This window comes from Gossypium arboreum, chromosome 7 (assembly GCF_025698485.1).
Source record: "Gossypium arboreum isolate Shixiya-1 chromosome 7, ASM2569848v2, whole genome shotgun sequence".
Taxonomy (NCBI): Eukaryota; Viridiplantae; Streptophyta; class Magnoliopsida; order Malvales; family Malvaceae; genus Gossypium; species Gossypium arboreum.
The window spans coordinates 15569484-15586283 of record NC_069076.1 but is presented as its reverse complement, the minus strand read 5'-3'; the positions used below and the strand labels follow the sequence as shown (position 1 = coordinate 15586283).

Below are 16800 nucleotides of genomic sequence, written 5' to 3'. Positions count from 1 at the left end.
GACATCTTTTGGCGTAGTTAATGCAGTCTCCTTCCATGGTGGACCAATAATAACCAAACCTCATAATTTGCCTGGCCATTGTAAAACCATTAGCATGTGTCCCGCAGACGCCCTCATGGACTTCCTCTAAGATTTTCTTAGCCTCAATAGCGTCTACACATCTTAACAGTACCTGATCCTTTCTTCTTTTGTATAGGATCTCCTCGTCTAAGACATAGTCATTAGCCAATCTTCTCAACATTCTTTTGTCGTTCTCAGTAGCTTGGTCTAGGTACTCATGATTCTTCACATATCGTAGGATATCGTGGTACCAAGGGTAATCATCATTTTCCTCTTCTTCTTCGAGGTTGTAACAATGAGCCGGGGCCTCGTAAATGCTCATTTGGATTGGTTTCACATCCTCTGGTTGGTTCACCTTAATCATAGAAGCTAAAGTTGCTAGGGCGTCAGCCATCTGATTTTCTTCTCGTGGGAGGTAGTAGAAGACAATATCATCAAACTCTTTAATTAACTCAAGGATCAACCTCCGGTAATTGATCAATTTGGGGTCTCTTGTCTCTTATTCACCTTTGAGTTGATAAATCACTAGGGCAGAATCTTCATATACCTCTAACACCTTGATTTTACGTTTTATGGCCGCACGTATTCCCATGATGCATGCTTCGTATTCTGCCATATTGTTCGTGTAGTCAAAATCCAATTTACTAGTGAATGGATAATGATCTCCGTCGGGGACACGAAGCGCTACGATTCCGTTACCTGAGATTTGATGCTTTGTCAAAGTTTAGCTTCAAGGGTGACTTTCTTGAGGGTCTTCTTCCGCGGTTGCTATGCACATTAGATCTTCATTTGGGAAATCAAAGTTCAGAGGCTCGTAGTCCTCTAGGGCTCTGCTGGCTAGGAAATCTGCTATCGCACTTCCTTTTACAGCCCTCTGGTTCACATAGACTATATCAAATTCAGAAAGTAGAATTTTCTATCGGGCCATTCTCCCGTTCAAGGCAGTCGACTCCATCAAGTATTTCAGAGGATCCATTTTAGAGATCAGCCAAGTTGTATGGTACAACATGTATTGTCTCAGTCTTCGGGTTGTCCAGATCAAAGCACAGCACAACTTTTCAATGAACGAGTATCTCGTCTCACACTCAGTAAACTTTTTACTGGGGTAATATATCGCTTTTTCTTTCCTTTCCGATTTATCGTGTTGGCCAAGCACGCATCCCATAGAATTTTCAAATATCGTCAAATACAGTATCAGTGGCTTATCTGGATTAGGTGGTGTCAACACTGGGGCATTAGACAAATATTGCTTAACTTTGTTGAAAGTCTTCTGGCATTCCTTGTCCCAACCACCAGGGTTGTGTTTCTTAAGGAGACGGAATATGGGGTCACATTTCTCAGTTAGTTGTGAAATAAACCGAGCGATGTAATTTAGTCTTCCTAGGAATCCTCAAACTTCTTTCTGAGTTCGTGGTGAAGGTAACTCTTGTATGGCTTTGACTTTATCTGGGTCAATCTCAATTCCTTTTCCACTGACTACGAATTCTAGCAGTTTTCCTGACCTGGCTCCGAAGGTACATTTTGCGGGATTATGTTTCAACTGGAATTTTCTCAACCTCAAAAATAATTTCCTCAAGACTTGCACATGCTCTTCTTCAGTCCGAGATTTGGTGATCATGTCGTCGACATAGACTTCAATTTCTTTATGCATCATATCATGAAATAGGGTTACCATGGCTCTCTGATATGTTGCTCCCGCATTTTTCAATCCGAACGGCATTACTTTATAGTAAAAGGTTCCTCACATGGTCACAAATGTGGTTTTATTCATGTCTTCAGAATGCATCTTGATCTGATTGTACCCCGAGAAACCATCCATGAAAGAGAAGAGTGAGTAACCTGCCATGTTGTCCACTAAGGTGTCGATATGAGGCAACGGGAAATTATCTTTCGGGCTGGCCTTGTTTAAGTCTCTGTAGTCAACACACATCCGTACCTTTCCATATTTTTTAGGGACGGGGACGATGTTGGCTACCCATTCTGAGTACTTAACTACTTGTAAGAAACCAACATCAAATTGCTTCTTGACTTCCTCTTTTATCTTCAACAGAACATCGGGCCGCATCCTTCAAAGCTTTTGCTGAACTGGCTTGCATTCTTCTTTGATGGGGAGCCTGTGTACCACAATGTCAGTACTTAGCCCAGACATATCCTGATATGACCATGCAAAGACATTCTTGATCTCTTGGAGTAACTCAATAAGGTCCCACTTTGTCTCTGTGGTGATGCAAGTTCCGATCTTTACTTCTCTCCTTTCTAGTTCATCTCCCAAGTTCACGACTTCTACGATCTCTTTGTGGGGTAGAATCTGTTTCTCCTTGTGTTCTACCATCCTTAACAAATCAGGGGATAAGTTACAGACTCCGTCATCCTTAAAGTCTTGGGATCCCTCTAGACACATATCTCGCTCAAAAGGAGATTCTGAATTAGTAGCAACGTCACTCGCATCATTGATATCTGGAGACCTGTTGTAGGTGTGAAGGAAGATGCAAAGAACAAGAGAATCTAAGAATAATGATATGTTTGGTATGATCATGAATAAAGGAATAAAAGAATATTTGCACGGAATAAGTCAAAAGGATGCATTTCATTGAAATAACGATTTCGAACATAAGCCTATTTCACAAAATGACACTTGTTACTCCTAGGCCTAGAGCAATAAGTGTGTTTTGGACATTACTTTGAGTTAGTTATAAAGACTACAGGAATCTCTTCCCCAGCCCAATTATTCAGAACACTTCCCGGCTCATAGGGGCGAATGCCTGCCAAATTCTCTACCCCCGTTTCTTCTCCATATGTGGCATTGATGTCCAAACTCTCCATCATTCCTTCCAAGATTTCCTTTCCCGATGTCTTCCGCTAGGAGTGAATGACCCCTCCAGACACAAAAGTCTTCGATATATGGGGGAAGATCATTGGTTCCCATTCGATTTCTCCCCCGTTCAATCGCGCTCTCCTTCTTTCTTGCTTCTTCTCAAGTTCCTTCTTTCTTTGTTTCATGTCCGGCTTAAACCCTAACCCAAAACGATCTTGTTTGTCCTTCATCATTGGTACATTAATCCTTCCCTGGAGGTATCTCCCGAGTCCTCTTCCGGGTAGAGCCCCCTTTCCAATAGTTAGCCGTAGTCCCATTCTTGTAGTCTCAGATAACTTGGGCATTGGAATCTTATTTCCTTCGATGATGAACGTCGCGTTCACAAACTCCAAAGATCGAAAAGAGCACTCGATTTCTTCATCATTTGCCTCCAGATATGGGGCATCATTGGTTATTGCCGCGATGATGTCCTCTTCAACATTGATTGTTACTAACCGACCTTCGGTCACTAATTTCAACTTTTGATGCAGCGATGAAGGGACTGCCCCCGCTGAGTGTATCATGGCCTCCCCAATAGGTAATTATACGAAGGCTTAATGTCCATGACCAAGAAATCTACCTCGTATGTGCTCGGCCCGATTAAGAGGGGTACTTCAATTCTCCCCATTACCCTCCTTTCCGTGCCATCAAATGCTCTCACTACACTTTGGCATGTTTTTATATGGGAACTATCCACTGGCAACCTACTCAGCGTAGATAGGGGTAGGATATTCAGTGCAGACCCATTGTCAATCAATACCCCGATAACGTGTACCCTTTCTGGTGAGTCGTGATGTGTAAAGCTTTAGTTGATCCCGGCCCTGGCGGTACCTCATCGTCATTGAAGAATATGAAGTTGTCGGCACTTATATTGTTGACTAAGCGGTCTAGTTTGTTTACAGAGATATCGTTAGCAACATAAGTTTCATTCAGCACCTTCATCAATGCGCTGCGATGGGTTTCGGAACTTAAAAGTAAGTCCAGTACCGATATACGCACTAGCTATTTGTGCAACTGTTCTACGACACTATATTCGCTGTGCTTTAGGAATTTTAAAATTCCTTGGCTTTTTTCATCAACGATTCATTAACAGTTGGTTCATGCCCCGACGGCTTTTCTTTCTTTTGCTCAATTGCTAATGATTTTTCTTTAACCTGCTCGACTTTTGTATTTGGGGTATAACGTCTTCCACTGTGCGTATAAAAACCTTCATCTTGAACTTTCTCTGATGCATTAATCAGGGTCTCCTCTCCCGGGAATGTCACATTGCAGCTATAATTCCACGGTACCCTTTTGCTATCTTTATAAGGAAAAGCAACGGGCTTTTGGATCAGGACCTTTGGCGCAACTCGTGCCCCAGCTTCATTCATTCTTGGACGTGATATGATAACCACTGGGTGGTTGACTTTGTAAACATCCTTCGTTGACCCCTCTTTGGAGGCACACACATCTGCTTCTTCTAGGCTCCCGACATATTCGAAGAATTCCAGCTCCTTATTATCCATCAATCCTTGTACTAAAGCCCTGAATTGGCTGCATTTCTGAATCTCATGATCCTCTTGATCGTGGAACTCATAATAATTCTTCGCTTCTCGAGGTCTGACCCTTGAATTCTGTACTATCAACCCTCTTTCCACCATTTTCTTCCAAACTTCCTCCAACGGGGTATTCACTTTTGCGATACTCATCTTAATTTCTTTCCCCGAACTCTTGACTAACGCATTTATTCCCTTATCCCTATGGTTAGGTAATGGGTTCTCTGTATTGGATGCATCATCAATTTTCACAATCCCCATGTTGATGAGTCTTTCAACCAATTTCTTAAAAGTGGTGCGATTTTTTATCGAGTGTCTCTGTGGCTCTGCATGGTATTCGTGATTGGGCATTTGCGTCATACCATTTGGGGTATGGAGGTTGCACGGCTTTAGATAGAAGGGAGACACGACATGTCGTCAAATAAACTCCGTATAACTCCTTGTACGTCATTGGAATGGGCGTAAATTGAAGTTTCTCCTATTTTGTTTTGTGTTGGGCTCTTGTCCTGGTGGGCCTCTTGTCCGAAGAGTTGTCGACCTTGGTTGGCTTACGGTAATCGATTTCGAATACGAGCTCATATTGTTCACCTCGTGCTCTTTCTTTCTCGACGCTGACCTCTTAGCGTTTTCCCCAGCCTCTATTTTCCTACATCTTATGGCATTTTCTATCATTTCTCCAGACATTACTATGTTCGAAAAACTCTTGGTTGCGCTACCCAGCATGTGGTTAATAAAAGGTGCCTTCAGGGTATTGATGAAGAGCATAGTGGTTTCCTTTTCCAACAGAGAGGGTTGGACCTGTGTGGCCACTTCTCTCCATCGCTGGGCGTATTGCCTAAAGCTCTCATTATGCTTCTTCTCCATATTCTGTAAAGTGATTCTATCAGGGGCTATGTCTACTACATGACTGTACTGCTTCATGAAGGCTTGTGCTAAATCTTTCCATGAACTAATCTGGGCGCGACTCAGCTGGTTGTACCATCTAGAAGCGGCCCCAACCAGACTTTCTTGGAAGCAGTGAATTAATAGCTGGTCATTGTTGACATGGCCTGCCATTCGTCTGCAGAACATAGTGATGTGAGCTTCGGGACAGCTAGTCCCGTTGTATTTCTCAAATTCCGAAGTTTTGAACTTGGGAGAGAGTACCAGGTCTGGAACCAAACTTAATTCCTTAGCGTCGATTCCACCTCGATAGTCAGTGCTTTCCATTTCTTTAAATTTTTCTTCCAACCATCTACACCTTTCTTCAAGCTCTCTCGAGAGTTCTACCCTTGTCTTTTCTGCTTTTATTACTTCATCGAGATTGAGGACCACAGGGTTGGTTGGATTGTCCCCCGGATTAGAACTCAAGCCGGCCTGATAATTCATCGATGTCGAAGCACCGGCCTGAAATGGTTGGGGCCTAATTGTGACCAATGGCCTTCTTGGGTACATGTCAGGTTGTGTCTGAACGTCTGCTAGGGCAAAACCAAGAGGGTAGGTAGGATCTTCATTATCTTCTTCCGCATTGATCAAAGGGCTTTTCCCTTTTTCTAATCCGCCAGCCAATAGACGAGTTAATTGGTCCATCATGCTTTTCTAGGATTCCAACATATGGTCCCTCATATCTTGCTGGATTTTGGCAAGCTGTTCTTGCATATGTGTTTGTAATTAATCCTGCATCTCTTTTTGCATTTGTTCTAATCTCTCTAACCTTTGGTCCATTGCTCTTGTTTTTCCCCTTGTACCGTAACGATGTTCCAGGGTAACTGCCATGATTTTTAGGGTTCCTTGTGAGTTTTAGTGCGTATGATGCAATGCTGATGCATGAATGCAATGAATGCGATGAATGCAAAAAGGCGTTGATTCCAATTCGATTTCATTAGAGTAACTTTTCTAGAAAACAAGTTTCTTTACATAAAATAGATTACATATAAGGCTTGGCCCTGATGCTTAAGGTCTTGACCTGCCTAAGAAACCAAGCTAGCTTTTGCCCTTGGTCCGATTCTGACTCGTATTTTAAACTCAGCACATCAGCTTGTACTGCTAATGTTTGCAAGTGATCAGCCACTTCTCACACTTGAGTCAAAGCTTTGCTCATGACGTAGTCCCTGCTTCTGACTTGGTCTTGAGATTGATGAAATTGCTCCTTCCATCGCTCGTTATTTACCTCGAGGAGTTCTATCTGAAGTTCACAATTTTGCAGCGCTGTTTTGAGTTCTTCTATATTCTCTTTTAATTCTTTGATTCTGTTCTGACTAGCTTTCAACTCGATTGCAAAGTTACGCGAGCGATACTGATACAATGACCTTTCTAACTCTGATACCCGGATCTTTAACCCTTCTTTCTCATTCTGGCTTTCTACCAAACTTCTCTTCAGAGCACCTTCTCGAGCTTGAGCACCGCGAAATTTTTCCTCCCACTGGTTGGCTTTGCTTTGTTCTTCTTTAACTTCATGTCGCCATTGTTCGGATGTTTTTCCTAACCCATGGTTCTCATTGATCTGCTGTGACTTCTTATAGTCTGTTTTCAAACTGTCTAAGTCCTCTTCAGCCTTGTTTTTCCCTTTTCTGAGTTTTTCAGCTTCTAGTTTCTGGACATCGACATCTAACCCTAACTGCATCTTTTCTTCTTCCAACTGCTCGATCTTTTTTTCTAGCTCCAGACTCTTTCTCTCGAAATCTTGCCTGATGATTTCTAGCTCAGATGGGATTACTTTCAAGTGCTCTTCTATCGACTGAGGATTCCCTTGATCTGATGTAAGGATGTTGTCGTTAATCCTCTGATTCCACCATCGGTCGTCCTCAGGAGTAGTCATGGGATTGGCAACAAACTTCTTCATTCTATGAGTCTGGTTCCAGGCATTTGATATCTCGCGAACTTTCTTTTTGTAATTATTCCCTGTGAACACGAACTCGCACTGGGCTAACCAGTATGTTGGTGGTGTAAACTGTCTGGATCTGTATTGTCGCAATGCAAGCAGAGGAGCATACCCGATGGCCCCCCATACTCCTAACAAGGAAACCCAATCGAAGTCTCCGCATCTGTATAATATTTCATCGGGAACCATCCATGGGGCTCTCCATTCAACATCTTCTTCTTGCAGATTTTGGAGAACCGTGATCCAATTTTCTTCTGTCACATCATCTCGCCTCGGTGTAGCCACTAACTCTTTCAGCGGAGAGTAATTTTCAGAGAAGATACAATACGAGACCTTTTTCACTTTCCAAAAATGGCTGTGGAACCAGGATAGAAAGAGCTGTGCACATCCAATAAATCTCCCTTCACCCGCTCTTCGACAAGCATTTAATGATCTGAAAGTTTTAGCCAAGATTACAGGTACAGGTGTAGTTCCTTTACCAAGCCTGTCAAAAAGGTCAGCAACAGCCTCGTCTACATGCCCCAAAGCTTTGGGGAAGATGACCAGTCCATAAATGCTCAAGGCGAAGACATCTACCCTTTTCTTCATGTCGGGATGTGCTAAGACTAGATCCCTCAGGTTCCTCCAAGGAATGCATTTACAATCTCCTTTTTGTTTGATCCGGGTTGTCACCCACTTTTCGCTCATCCCTGTGATGTTCATCAGCTTTTTCGAAAATGCTGGGACGTTAGCAGGTCTGGCATAAATTCTGTCAACCTGAATCTTTGGGCAATGGAGTAAGGTCGTGTATTCTTCTATAGTAGGTATCAAATCTACTTTCCCAAAAGTGAAGCAACTGTAAGCAGAATTCCAATATTGGGCAAGGGCTCGAAACAGGTGTTCATCTACCTTGACATCGAACAGATAAGGTAAATCACCGTAATGACAATAGAATAGCTGTTTGACCTCATCATCCCACTGACCCCAAATTTCTTTCATCTCTTGGAGATTATTCTGAGTTACGCTGATTCGAGTAAAATTCCATAACTCTGACACGTACCCCTCGGTAAGACTGTCGCCTTTCTCTTGTTATGTTGTCTCGGCCCATATCCGGATAGCCGCGTTGTCTTCTACTTTATCAAAAAACCCCTTTTCCATGATAAGCTATCTATTTAGGAATCGAATGCGAATCAACACCTTTTACAATGAAAATGCCATGCAAATATAATCAAAGTGAAATAAAGCAAGTCAGTAATTTATACGCAGTTCAAAGCAAACAATGAATAATAAATATAGCACCTGCTCAAGTAACTACTAGCGTTTTGGAGTAGCTCTACCTAGGGTGAGTTCCTAAGGCTCGCTATATGGGGTTTGGTTCTAGAGTAAGGGTACCTGAACCAGCAGATTCCTCGATCTTCACCCATTATAGGTTCATACAGGCTGAGTTCAGTTTAGGGGGATACATTTCCCTATGGCTGCACGAAGATGAAAATCTCACGAAGACATAGGTACAGATGTATCCCGAAAGCGATCCACTATCCTGCACAGAGGTGAAAACCTCACGAATGAGTATTTTCTCACTCCCACTTAAAGGGGTGTGACCACAGCAGTCATGCAATGCAATACGCAAAACTATTTAAAGACTCGAACCAACACAACAGGTATTGTACCACAAAAATAGCTGATGAAATGCAATGAAAGGATCGTATTTCAAAACGAAATTTTCAATTTTAGATAAAAAGACAAGAGTTAATCAACTTGTGGCTTGACTCTCTCATTCGTGTCCCCAGTGGAGTCGTCAAGCTGTCGTAACCATTTTTTAGGAAAATCGGGAATCGACTTGGATTTTAAAAATGAAAGAACGGGAGTCGCCACCGATCCTTTTTGACGAGGTGTGATCGGGTCACCTCGTAAAAGTGGTTGTTTTTAATAAATAGCTTGATTTATTTAAACAACAATTTTGGTCTACGCAAATCAAGAAAACAGGTTCGGGAGTCGGTTACGTACGAGGAAGGATTAGCATCCTCGATACGCCCAAAATTGGTACCTAGTTGATTAATTAGTGTCTTAGTGTCGAAAATTGAAATGGAAGGCTTTTGAAATACGATCCCTCTTTGTAAAGAAAATGCTCAAATATTAAAGACCTTCCCGTCTCAAAATATGAAATGTCACATCCAGTGAGTTAGGACACAACATCTTGCATTTTCGAGAGCGAGCTTGCCTTTTATAAAATCTGTGTATCTTATTAAAAGGGTATTCGATTATTTAGAATAAACGAGAGAAGTCGAAACCCAGTAAGTTAGGGCACATTTTCTCAAATTCTCAAACACCGAATATTGCCTTTATTTCGAAACAAAATTCTTATTTCGAGATGACAAAATGTCATACCCGGTAAGTTAGGACACAACACTTCGAATCTTCGAGAATAAGCATTTTTCAAAACTCGTATAGTGATTTAAAAGAGTATTCCGTTATTTAGGTTAAATGAGAAAAATCGACATCTAGTAAGTTAGGGCACGATGGTCTCGAATTACCAAATACGGAATATCACTTTTATGAAGGAATTATTTTAAGGTATCGAATAAAAAGCATGATGTGATATAAAAGCAAACCATGAGGCGAATGCGTAAAAATAAGCGTGACAGTGTCAAACATAATAATACGAGCAATTACGATAGGTAAAATAATGACTAGGCTAATAAATAAATGCATGAGGAAAAGGAAACGATCGAATACATAAGTAAATTAATAAATAAAGATGACGAAATAAAATGACAATGATAACGAAAGTGATGATAATGATATAAATAATAATATTTGAGTAAAATAATAAGTAAAATAAAATAATATTACTATATATAAAGGATATATATACATGTATAAAATATAATAGGGTGAAAATAGGTATAACAATAATATGATATAAAAGTATATATATATAATACGATATTAAAAGACGATATATATTAGGAATAACAACAATAATAAAATAATACTATATAGATATAGTAATGTATAATACATTTATTAAAAATATATACATAACATATAGAAGAACACAACATTAAAAGGATATGCATATGGTATATATATTAAAAATGATAATAACGTTAGAAAATGACTATTAAAGATATTGCATAAATATACATACCAATACATGATAATATTTAAAAGTATGTACATAATATATATATATATATATATATTAGAAAATGTACACATAATATGTAAAAAATATATATGCATATATAGTATTTAGAAAAGGAAAAATATACATAATATAATATTGATATACATACATGCGTAGCATGGGTATAATAAAAAGTATATATATATATGTGACATAAATATATTAACAAAAGTAATAATATTAAAGTTATTATTAATAATACTATATAATATATATATATATATATATTTATATAAGTATTAAGTAAAAAAATAAAAATAAATAAAAATAAATGATGAAACGCTGATAGATAAAAAACATAAAAATAATAATAGTGATAACAAATAAAAGATAATAGTAATGATAGTGGTAATAATAATAAATCAATGAATTAATAATAAACAATAAATAAATAAACACAAAAATAAAATATAATTATATTAGTAAAATAATAATAATAATAATAATGACATATTAAATTAATTAATTTAATTACAATATTGAAGATAACAACAAAAAAGGGATTGGATTGAACTTAAAGTAAAAGTTCGGGGTCAATTTTAAAATAAATATGAAAGAGGGGACCCCTTTGAATGCGCGCGCTACTGCGGAGGATCAAAAGGGTAATTTACCCGAACCCTTAAAACGACGTCGCTGGGGGAGGATTCAATCACAAAATGTGATGAATTTTGAGGCTAATTTGAAAGAAATGAAAAGCTAATTACAAAACATGTGAAAAGCGGAAGGACTTCGAAAGCAATTAGACCATGCTTGCAAAAAGACGCGGATCCTCAGTTAGTCGGGTCAGGTCGCTCGGGTCTGGCGTGAAACGGCGTCGTTTTGGCGCTGTGAGTTGAGACCCAAAACGGCGCCGTATCATGTCTTTATATAAACCTAAATTTTTTTAAAATCATTCATTTTTTCTTGCTGTTTCAGAAAAAAAGGGGAGAGTTCTCCCTTCTTCTTTGGGACAAACCCAGTGTCCGGCCAGGAGAGCCTCCACGCGCCACCGTCGTCTTCGGCGCCGGCCACCGCGCACGGTGGCCGGAAGAGGTAAAGTTCGTCTCTTTTTTAGTTTTTTTTTATATATTATTTACGTTATATATATGTCTATAATATGTATATGCATTAGTGTCTGTCAATATATTTGAAAAAAATAAAGTAAAAAAAACGAAAATAATAACAACGATCACCTTAGGTTATTAACCTTTGTTCCTCGGTTTGGACTGTTTATGCTTTCTGATATTGCTAGGATTCCTATTCTTGCTTTGGATTTTTAAGATCCAATATTGTTTTTCATTCCAAAAAAAATACCGACCCCCTATGGTTTTTTGGGTTCGACTCTTTTTATAGCCTTTTACATTTCTTTTTCTTTTAATATCTGTCTATTCTTCTGTTGTTGCTGCAGGCAAACGGTGGTGGAGCAGAGGCCACTTGCAGGCGTCGGTGGTGGATGGGGTGGGGAGCATATGCTGACGGCTAGGGTTTCCTTAGCTTTTTCTTTTGTTGTGTGTGTGGTGGGCATGGGTAGGTTTGGGGTTATTGGCTTAGTGGGTTTAGGGGTTTTGGGCCCAAAATTGAGCTTGTACAAAAGTCAACAAATATTTCTTTGTCCAAAGAAATATAAACTAAAAACTAAATTAAAAAACAAACAAACAAACAAACAAAGTAAGCAATTGAGCTTTGCTCTAATTTGGTCTAAGATATACATTGTGTTTTAATTGGAGTTGAATCCCATTCAATCCAAACTTAAAATTGATTTAAACCTAAAATGTGTTGGAAAAATTACATTTTATGAGAACTTTGAGGCATATTCTTAATAGGTAAAAGTAGAGAGTTGAATCATAAAATTATAGTTTCATATTCTATTCTATGAGAGACCTTTTTTATGCTCAAAATGGTTGAGTAATGATTGAGAAATTGATGCTCAAAATAAGTTACTTGACAATATTTGTTGAGAAAAAGTAAAGGTTTAGATCCCACATTGGTTAAATACCAAGTTTGAGTTGTGTATATATGGGAACCCTCTTGAAAAGTGATTGAATGGCTAAGTTTTAAACCGTGCCACATGCATAGGGAGGGTGTAGGTGCAAACTTGATGGGGTTGGGGCCTACTTGCATGATGTGGGTGACGTGAAATGTTGAGCCCAAAATGGGCTTATCTTGTGAATATTTTAGCCCAACACAAAATTATTTGATTATTTGTTGGCTCCTTTAATAACAAATTTTGTGGATACTTCTAAATTTCCACCATACTAAATGCTTATAAAATGTTATGTATTCTATCATTGCAGAAGAGACATTCACCAACGCTTTCTAAGTATCGTAGAAAAATTCATAATAATAAATATATTTATAAAATTAATATAAATAAAAATAATATTTTTATTGAATAATAAAATACAAATATTCAAAACTACAAGAATTCTAATTTACTAAAGCAAATTATACAAAAAACACTTTAATAATTTACTTAAAAGCATATTTTACTAAAATGTAACTATTTATTTATCTGGGAAAAATATATGAAATTATTTATTTGGAACTATTTTATTTACTAAAATTACTTTTAATCATTACCACCTTTGATTCGTTCTAATCTAATAATAATAATAAATTAAAAATATTTTGAACTCATTAAAAATGTTTTGGACCAAGTTATGTAGATGGATTTTTAGCTTAAACCATCAAAAATACTTTAGCGCTTACTTTTTAAAGCCCAGTCCGATTCTTTACCATATTTTATTTGCCTCCTTTCTTTCTTTTTGCCATAGCTCCTGCCACCACTTCTTCTTCTGATATAAGTAATATTTCACCACAACAAAACAATCCTAATATGATACTTTTTAAGTGTCGGGATAGATTTACCAACATATGTTTTGACCAACTCTCTCAACTATATAAAAGCATTGCTATATGAAAAGCCTAAGACGACTCTTTTTGGACTATGCCGACCCTTTTTTGGGTTGTAAATTTGTATCTTTAAGTAGGTTTTAATTTTTTCAAGTCGAATCGAATTTTACTCACCCTTTAAGCAGTTTGTGTGAGTGTTGGCAAAATATAATCATATCCTGACTTTTTAAAAAGAGTTGGGAAAATATTAACCTATCCAAACTTTTATTTTTCGTTGGTAAATATTTTATTTAACCCAACTTTTTTTGTATTGCCTTTATCTTCTCATGATTTATCCCAACTTCTTTTTTTTAACAAATATTTGGCTTAACCCAACCTTTTTTAAGTTGCCTTTGCTCTTGATTTATACCAATTTTTTTTTGTCGACAAATAGTTGATCTAACCTAACCTTTTTTTTATTGTCTTTGTCTGCTCATGAACTACTATTATTGAATGAAAATAATTTAAATAATTAACAACTTTGCCAATAAAACATTGACTAAATTACAGATTTGAGTCTCATGTTATATAAATTTTATATTCTCCATATTAAAAATATAATTTAAAAATTAGTTATAGTATAAAAGTGTAGGGTTAAATTATATTAAATTAAAATATAAGATTAAATTCTAAATTTGATCATGATAAATCAAAAATGAAATTTGACCATTCTTTAAACCAACTCCAAAATTTAAAACCCTAACGCCACGTTTGGTTGGGGTCATTCCCTTCCCAACTTGTTCTTGGATGAATAGTAATGCTTTTGTTTGGTTCACCGTTTCTTCATTCTACCGAATTACTTAAAGCATTTCTATTCCCTCAAATGCGTAATGGGATTCAGTGCTGAAAGCTTTGAATTACTATTCCGACCATCGCCGAATAGAAATGAAGAAAATTCTTCCCAAAATCTCCTTCACACTTTCCCTGCAAATGCATTCAAAGTTGCTTCTTTTATCACAACGATACACTTTTTGGTTAACAGATTTTTCTTTTCAAGTTTAACTTCGTTTGGTTTCTGTTCCTGTAATAATCAAATTTTGTTTTAGAAGGGTTTTTGGTAATGGGTTTTCTTTAAATTTTCTAGAAAATTAGCTACAACTCAACTCCCAAATCTTTGTCTTTTGGGGGAGATGATATTTCGTTTTCTCTTATGGGAAACCTACGGACTAGAATTGAATTGCAGAGAGTCAATCGTAATCACCATATCGATTTCTATCTCTTAATCCTTGTTTTATTTTTTGGATTTTGCCGCTGGAGACGGAAAAAAATAAATTAATTAATGGAGGCGATAACTCAAAATTTGATGAATTTATATTGTTTGTAATACTTATGCATATCCCTTTTGCAATATTTGTCGTTCTTTTTAATCAGAGTTTTATTCCCAAATTTCTTATTGATAATCACTTAGTTTTCATTATTGTATTTTACAGTATTTCAGATTTGTTTTAGGTTTGGAGATATGGTGCAACAGACGAAAAAGTATTAAATATACGTTATAGTGCTTTGGAGTAGATACAAATTGATGTCCAGATACTAGAGGGTCAAATGGAAACAAAAGTTCCGCTAGCGAGCAGTATAGATGGCTCCTTGAGGTATAAATGGAGTTGGAAATAGATTATCTGCATCCTCTTCCAAGTACAAGATGCCTCCGATTTCCTATTTTTGTACTATAAATTCCACTACTTTAGGTGGATCTACAATTTATTAACATGGGGCATTAGCTGTTGGCATTTCTTTGCGTTTATCACATTTATTGGTGTCAAAATACAATATGCTGAAGTGTGTCATCTGTTACTCTGTTTTGAGTAATGACCTCTAATTTGAAATGGCTGTGTTAGTTCTTCCGGAGCTCATGCATCAGGGTTGGGTGACCTAAACATGCCATACTTCTTGCAACTTGCTGTCAAGCGTGATAAAAATTAGGTCTCCTTTTCAATTTTGTTGCGACATTGGAACCTCTGCATATCTTGCTCATCTTTTCATCCTGCCAATAATCTGGTGTTCTTTTTGGCATTACCATCTAACATTACATATCCCTTCCTATTGTTGTATTGGAGCTTTTACATGCTGTAACGCATGGTGCATTCTCCTACTACTGCAACATACATGCGGATGCACTTGTTCTTTGTCACTTCCATTTTTCCGTTCACTGTCTGTTACATTGTATTTCTAAGCATTTGTCTCGTCGATTTGTTATTTTCTATTGGCTACTATTGTGACATATGTTTAGCTTCTTTCGATGGCATTGCTAAGGAACTTATATATCATGCATTTTCTTTGAAACCTTCTATTAGTGTTGTGGTACATGAAAATTTTGGATACAGTTTAGCTATAGTTTTTGAAGTTTGGTTTTCTTGCAGTCTCTTAAAGGTTGGAAGTGAACGCCATTTTGACGATGGGATCACACGCATTCCAGATCATGTTTGGCCTTCCACCAAAGCGGATGTGGAGAGTGATGAAACACCTCCGTATGTCTCGAGGTCTGCAGCTGCTACACTTCATATGCCGTCAAGAATATCTTCTATAAGATTGTTTGAAAAGCAATCTTTTTCTACAAACAATGATGATTCCAAGTTTCAATGCTCACTGTATCCTTCAGTGATCACTTATCTTGACAAGTTCTTAAATATAATGAAGACATTAATTTCTGAAATCTTCATCTTCTCTGTGATTTGGATAGCCTATAGTTATGTGGTTTATGGGGCATGGAATCTCAATTTGCCTAATGGATGTGCTATCTAATTCATGGTTTATATGATTTAATATGCTTAATTCTTCGCTCCTGCCATAAATTCCTTAGATTTTCTTATTTATTATGTTTACGTGCCAATTTGGCCTGACAAAATGTGTTTTGACTTGTGTTCCCGAAACAATATCCATACCACTTTTGGCATCTTGGAGGGACTGAAGCATGGTGACCAAAGCTTTAGAAATGAGACATTTTGTTGTTGTAATGATCACCTTTGAGAAAAGTGCCTTGAGTTGGGATGTCCAATATCCTAAGGTTCGGATGTGGATACTTAAATAGTCATCTCCAAGAGCTGAAGTGATGGAGAAGGGATGCCTGAGAATCAGAATCACTAATGTGTCATTAGTACTGTCATTAGATCATTGAACTCAGGGAATTACATGATTATTGGTTACTATTTCTTTTCCATTTAACCGGGGAGACATCAGCACTGTTCGCAAAGATATGTTGGCCACTATTATACTTAAATCCTTGAATCTTAGACATATGCAAGGAAAATACATTTCCAGGGTAGACAGCAACCTGAGTTATAAGCAGAACTGGATGCTATATGTATATGGTACCTGCGTGTCTGTATGAATGTGTATGTGATTTCTAACTTTTGATCCCAAGTTGAAAAGGGATTGTATAATTGTGTAATTGGATGCTAATGAGATCATGTAACTTTTTGTTAATGAATGAATATTATGTTTAGATATAAAA

General features: G+C 37.5%; 1 protein-coding gene across 4 annotated transcripts; it reads left to right on the top strand.

Moving 5' to 3' along the window:
- Window positions 1–13992: 13992 nt before the first annotated feature.
- On the top strand, window positions 13993–16800 carry LOC108469917 (uncharacterized). Of its 4 annotated transcripts, none has more exons than XM_017771033.2 (3): window positions 14007–14290; window positions 14799–14941; window positions 15710–16800. In XM_017771033.2, exons 2-3 carry the CDS (start codon window positions 14895–14897, stop codon window positions 16089–16091), a joined length of 429 nt encoding a protein of 142 aa, XP_017626522.1. In that variant the 5' UTR covers window positions 14007–14290; window positions 14799–14894; the 3' UTR covers window positions 16092–16800. The 4 variants fall into 4 exon arrangements, 2 of the variants coding, with proteins under 2 accessions (XP_017626522.1, XP_052886458.1); XM_053030498.1 differs by having other exon boundaries at window positions 14010–14941; window positions 15710–15937; window positions 16527–16800; XR_001869225.2 differs by having other exon boundaries at window positions 13993–14984.